This window comes from Triticum aestivum, chromosome 2A, assembly GCF_018294505.1.
Source record: "Triticum aestivum cultivar Chinese Spring chromosome 2A, IWGSC CS RefSeq v2.1, whole genome shotgun sequence".
Lineage (NCBI taxonomy): Eukaryota > Viridiplantae > Streptophyta > Magnoliopsida > Poales > Poaceae > Triticum > Triticum aestivum.
Window position 1 is genome coordinate 600,941,590 of NC_057797.1, and position 6,515 is coordinate 600,948,104.

The 6,515-nt window shown below is 47.0% G+C and overlaps 1 protein-coding gene across 2 annotated transcripts; it reads left to right on the top strand.

Moving 5' to 3' along the window:
- The first annotated feature begins 2,170 nt into the window (after window positions 1-2,170).
- Window positions 2,171-5,626, top strand: LOC123189666 (zinc finger MYM-type protein 1). 2 transcript variants are annotated; one of them, XM_044602135.1, is made up of 5 exons: window positions 2,171-2,393; window positions 2,498-2,565; window positions 2,657-2,742; window positions 2,959-3,394; window positions 3,750-5,626. In XM_044602135.1, exons 4-5 carry the CDS (start codon window positions 3,293-3,295, stop codon window positions 5,418-5,420), a joined length of 1,773 nt encoding a protein of 590 aa, XP_044458070.1. In that variant the 5' UTR covers window positions 2,171-2,393; window positions 2,498-2,565; window positions 2,657-2,742; window positions 2,959-3,292; the 3' UTR covers window positions 5,421-5,626. The 2 variants fall into 2 exon arrangements, with proteins under 2 accessions (XP_044458070.1, XP_044458069.1); XM_044602134.1 differs by having other exon boundaries at window positions 2,959-5,623.
- Window positions 5,627-6,515: the final 889 nt, after the last annotated feature.

Here is a 6,515-nt window from a genome sequence, read left to right on the forward strand (position 1 = left end):
CCCCTCCTCTTTTTTATCTCCCACACAGGAGCGGTTCAGGCCCCTTCTCTTCTCTTTGTGGTGACATACCATCACCAAGGGTAAAATTGTAATTGCACGTGCCAGTTAACACAGTTGGATGGAAAAATGGATGGAAATGTCAAATAGGGCATAAAATAAAGTTTGAGCGTCAAAAAGGGAAGAAAAATGTTTTTTGGGCCAAAAAGAGAAACAAATTTTAAGAAAAGGCCAAATAAGGAATTCTCTCATCTTGGGGGCCTTTCCCTCATTCTTCCTTTTCTTTGCCATGGCTTGCCTAGCCTGCCACAATCAAATCAAATAGAGACTGGATGAGAAGTTTGAGAACCACAACCAAATCGGACAAGTAAGATCAGAACATAGCAATGCAACTCATTCGTCCAACAATCACAAGTAAGATGGACGCAAGGCTATGACCCGCACATAGCAATGCACACTTCTAACAAGTTCGAGATCGAACCAGGAGCAGAAATCGAACCACGCTTCCTCGACGAGCAGAAATCCTCGAGGCACAACACCAAGTCGCTCGATCGCCCATCGCTTCCTCATCCAATAATCACAACGAGGATGAGGAAGGTTCTAGCTCCGCATGCGCATGCATTGCTCCTGGTGCAGTGGGTGACGGCGACGCTGGGGCACGCGGAGCACTACAGGTACAGGCACCTCGTCGCCGCCGGGGTGGACTACGCCATCGCCTGCTATCCTGCCAGGCCGCCCGCGTGACGCTCCTCGAGGTCGCGGCGGTGCTGCTCCAGGAGCCCATGGACGCAGCCAGCGAAGACAATTACACTGACTTGCTCGAGGTAGTGCCCCGCGGCATGGATTCGCTCCTCCACGGTGCTCGTCCACGACACCTTCTACGACACGGAGTCGGAGGGCGGGCCACTCGACGAGGCCCGTCGCGAACACGGGTACCTAGTCGATGTCGTCCACGCCGACGCCGGGCACCTCTTCAGGCTCTAGGCCGCGACTCTCGGTCTCGATGCCCTCCCCGGCGGCCAAGTCGCGTACGATCTCTGGGTACTCGACCACCTCCACGCCGACGCCCTGGCAAGGGAGGCGCTGCAGACGCTGAACGTCGCCGTCGAGAGGAGCCTTGCGGCTGACCTCGCCGTCGCGGGTGCGGCCCGGCCCTCGTGCCATCGGCGGCGCATAGGCTGCAGCAGACCGTCACCGCGGTCGACGGCGCTGCACGACTTGCGATGAACGAACTCGCGAACGCGAGGTCCAACGCCTACTCGTCCAGAAATCAAAACAGGACGAATCTCAGGGAATACTTCGAACAAGACGAACCAAGACCTGGGAGGAGGTGGAGCGGCAGAACACGCGCCGATCGAACAAAATCTCGGTAAGCACAAATCAAACGCACACCTACAAGCAGCAACTGGGTCGATCCGGTTCAAACCAATCACTAGAACGACGAAACCCCCCTGGCATCCATCGACGGGACATTGGGATCATGCATGCTCAAACGAAATAGTCGACAACGATATCAACACCAAGATCAAACAGAGCAACAGCGCGGCTAGTCTATGCACGCATCGACGACCAACAGATTTGACCAACCCAGGACCGGATCAAGGCACGAATTCGCTATGCATTTGATTCGAACTTGAACAAGGACAGGAGATTGGGGAGAAGAGGAAGCGGTGATCTCTCACCTGCTCCTCGGTGGTGCTGCTTGCCCTTGCTCGCCTTGCGATGGCGGAGACGAGAGCGAGGGCGCCGTGGGAGAGTGGAATGGGAGAGGAGAGCCAGTCGGCTTTCTCTTATATGGGCAGGCCGCCCGGGTCGGAGGAGGGCAAGGCTGGCTGAGGTGGCGTATCCAACGGACCAGACGCGCCTAGAAGGTTCGCTGCACCGTCGATTCGACCCGGCCCGAGGGCCCACTGGTCAGAGGTTGACCAGGTCCTCGCACTGCATAGAGGCGTCGCCGCCGGTCGGCGGCCGCCTCTCCCCAGGGGCGGGCCCACCTCAATTCAAGGGTATTCAGTTGAATACCATTATTTTTGTGAAAAAACTAGGTATATATAGTCTATATATTATGTTGTATAAGGAAAAACGATACCGACACATCCAGAGCGTCGAGTTAAGCTTTTCAGCCCAAAAAGTGAGGCAGCCCATTGTCTATTTCTCCTCATCACCACGACCAGGCATGGCCCATTGGCCCAAGTCACTCGCACACATCCATCATCGCACAGAAAAAATTCCATCGATCAGAGCCAGGCACACGAACCGGCAGCGCCGCCCTTGTTCTCGAGTTCTCCACTCGCCGCACGCGACCCAAGCGGCCAAGCAACGAACCGCCTCCTGATCGGCACCGCACGGCGGCCAGGGTCCAGAGCTGCCGTCGCTTGATCGGCGATCGGTTGCAGGTACGCGCGGCGGCGGCTGCAGCGTGGACGCGCCCGACGAATACATCCCTGAATCCCTAATCCCTTGCCCCTTTTGGTTTTGAACTTTCTAATCTCTGTTGTAGGTGGCGGATAGCAGGATTGCAGGAATCAATCTAATTTCAAAGCCACAACTCGAATTCAACTATCGAAGGTATAATCACTAATTAGATGTACTAATCACTTGACCCAGAAATTGGGCTCTCTCCTCTCATGCGCGTGTTCTAACTGAATTTATTTATCAGTGTCGAACTGAATTCAGGCAGCTAGGCAGCGCTTTTGCTCTCATATTGTCCAGGCAGCAGGCTGCAGTACAAAAGTGCAAGACTAAGTAAGTTAGTTTGACCACTAATCACTTGTCTTTCTTGTTTTAATATAGTAAAATTAGAGACTAGTTTGCAGTCAATTAAGAATTGTTTAGACATGAGAATTTACAATTTTCCATTCGAGTTTGTAATGAGAGAACGTTTATAAATTCTGAATTTGTTCCAGTGAGCGTTATGTATAATGATTAGTACTCTAAAACTTGAGCAACTTTACTTTTCAGGTGTAAAACATGAAGAGTAAGAATACTAGCACTACTGATTTGAGAGCTTTCATGAAAAGAGTTGCTGCAAAAAGAAAACAACCTGAACCAACGAGTGCTACCCCATCTTCCAATGAAAGTCAGATGCAATTGGTAATTTTTGAAGGGCAAAGTGGTAGTGAGACACACACAATACCACCGGAACCTGAGAGAGCTCCTCACACAGAGGCCCCAATAGCAGAAGATGATGATGAATCTATGGCCCTAGATGAATCTGATTCTAGTGATGAGGATAGTGATGATGACATTTATAACATCGAGCATGATCCTGGGTTGAGGACTCCTATCTCAAGCTATGATGTTAATGAACGAGATTCAGTTAGAAGGGCCTACATTGCATTGGGACGATGTAAACCAAAGATGCGGAAGAAAGATTTTCTGCAACATGACTGCGGAGGTAAGCGTCGCTTCCAACCGGCTTGGTTTGATGAGTATAAGTGGCTTGAGTATAGTGTGGATAAAGATGCTGCATATTGCTTTTTTGCTATTTGTTCAAAGATAGTACTAAATTTGCTGGTGGAGATAGTTTTGTTAATGGAGGGTTCAGAAATTGGAATATGAAAGCGAGATTTCGTAAGCATGATGGTGAGGTGAATAGTGCTCATTGTGAAGCCGAAGAGAAATATAATTTGTTCATCAAACCTAAAGCATCAATCCGTGAGGCCATTTCCTCACAGACCACACAGTACAAGGCTGAGTATCTAGCTCGATTAAAATGGTCACTTGAGTGCATAAAATTTATTTTGCATCAGGGGTTGGCTTTTCGTGGTCATGATGAGGGAAAGGATTCTAAAAATAAAGGAAATTTCCGAGAACTTTTGCAATGGATGGCAGGCAACTTTGAAGAAGTTAATAAGGTTGTTTTAGGAAATGCTCCACAGAATTGTCAGATGATAGATCACAAGATTCAAAAACAGCTTATTAGTTCTTGTGCTCATGAAACAACAAAATTTTTCATAGAGGAACTTGGTGATGAGTGTTTCGCAATTCTTGCTGATGAATCTAGTGATGCATACCAACAAGAACAGTTAGCTCTTTGCTTGCGATTTGTCAATAAAATAGGGGAGCCGGTTGAAAGGTTTCTTGGTCTTGCTCAAGTTGAGGATACTACATCATTGACTCTTAAAGAAGCAATTCAGACCTTGCTTATGAAGTATCAACTGCCGATATCCAAGGTACGTGGGCAAGGGTATGACGGTGCGAGTAACATGAAGGGTCATGTTAATGGTTTGAAGAAACTAATCATGGAAGATTCTCCTTCTGCTTATTATGTTCATTGCTTCGCCCATCAGCTTCAACTAACCCTTGTAGCTGTTGCTAAGGAGAATATTGATTGCAAATGGTTCTTTGGGCACCTTGCATATTTGTTGAATGTTCTTAGGATGTCATGTAAAAAGATCCGCATGCTTCGCGTAGCTCAGGCTGAGTATATGATTGAAGCATTGAAACTAGGTGAAATTGAAGCTGGCCAAGGTTTGAATCAAGAGATGGGCCTAGCAAGGCCCGGTGACACACGATGGGGATCTCACTACAAAACGGTAATGCATGTTATGTCTTTGTATCCTTCAATCAGGAAAGTTCTCTTTAGGCTTGGGAAAGAAAGTAATTCGGCAGAGGCTTTAGGAGCTCAAACTATGTTGGAAGTATTTAAATCATTTGAGTTTGTTTTCATGTTGCACTTGATGAATGAAATATTTGGGTACACAAGTGACTTAAGTAACGCTTTGCAAAAGAGGGATCAAGATATTGTGAATGCAGTTGATCTTCTCGAGTTCACAAAGGTACAACTGCAAGTTCTAAGAGAAGATGATGGATGGAAAGAATTCCTTAAGAATGTCACTTCTTTTTGTGTGAAGCACAATGTCAGATGTGTTGACATGGATGGGAAGTACAAGCCTATACAAAGAGCAAGAGCGTTCTATAAAAATGCCATGAATTACCACCGGTTCCATGCTGATATGTTTTTGGGTGTCATTGATAGGCAACTTCAAGAGCTTAATAACAGGTTTGATGAGGTAAACACGGAGCTACTTAGATGCATGGCATCATTCAGTCCAGCCAAGTCATTTTCTTCTTTTAATATTGATGACCTGGTTAAGCTTGCTGGGTTCTATCCTCATGATTTTGACTTTGAAGAAATGCACCAACTTCCTTTTCAATTGAATCTCTATATTACTGATGTGAGGAATGATGAAAACTTCACAAACTTGAGAAGTCTAGCAGAGTTGTCTATGATACTTGTTAGAACAGGGAGGGCTCTTCGGTATGATATTGTTTACAAACTTCTCAAATTGGTGCTAGTCCTTCCTGTTGCAACAGCCGGTGTTGAGAGGGTCTTTTCATCAATGAACTATATAAAAAAACAAGCTAAGAAGCAAGATGGGGCAAAAATACTTAAATGGTTGCTTGGTCACATTCATTGAAAATGATTTCTTCTTGCAAGTTAAGGATGAGGACATTATCACACATTTTCAAAGCATCAAGGATCGCAAAGTTATCCTGTGATTTGTAAGTTTTTATCGATCCTATATATATTTTAGATTTTGCGATGATATGTTGAACAATGTTTTTTACTTCCATATGGTGAACAATACCAAGTTATGATCAATTTTTGTGAATATAATATATTATGTGGTATCTTTTATATAGTTTAGAACTAGTATAATATGCTTCTGTAATTGATTATACGCCTGAAAGGAAGGCCATAGACTTTCAAAAAAAAATCAAAATTTGAATACACAGTCTTGAATTCCTGGGCCCGCCCCTGGTTCCATCCATGGCTACCTTGGGGACGTGCCGTGCCGTGCCATGCCATAAATATTGTGATACGATTAAGCCTAATTTCCAGCAAATCAAAAAAGAAAATCTGGCTTGTTGAGCTCCGGTGCACAGTTTGCGCCTATGTTGCCGCGCCATTTCCCTGTCATTTGTGTGCTCTCCTTCTGTTGCTGTTGCGTTTTAGTGGATTAAGTTTGGAGAAGAAATATGCAATATCAAGGCGTATTTTGGTTTATGGCATGCCTATAAGGAAGCCGGTCGTCTAACACTATATCTCAAATGCCCGCCTCTACTATCAGATTAGAAAGGAAAATGTTTATTATCCACCGGATGATCTTTCTCTCGCTTAAACCGCGCGCTACGACTGCCACCCGTCCTGGTGGGGCCAGCCCACCTGCCCGGCTTATCTCTTCATCTGGAGCGAGAACCAGTCAAAATACACCGAGCTCAATACCCTTTGCCAGGCCTCCGGTCCAAGTCCCGTCTGCCATGGCCTGCCCCGAAGCTGCGCCTGCTGCTGCTCAAGGTCCCCCCGTCCAAGTCCCGTCTGCCATGGCTTGTCCCCAAACTCCACCTGCTGCTGCTCAAGGTCTCCCGTCCAAGTCTTGTTCGCCATGGCCTGCCCCCAAGCTCTACCACCTGCTGCTCAAGGCCCTCCCGTCCAAGTCCCGTTCGCCATGGCCTGCGCCCAAGCTCCACCACCTGCTGCTCAAGGTCCACACGACGGCACCATGACGAGG

What these genes read in the sequence shown, in the direction of transcription:
- LOC123189666 (XM_044602134.1), top strand. Translation starts at nt 3,555, where the DNA reads ATGAAAGCGAGATTTCGTAAGCATGATGGTGAGGTGAATAGTGCTCAT.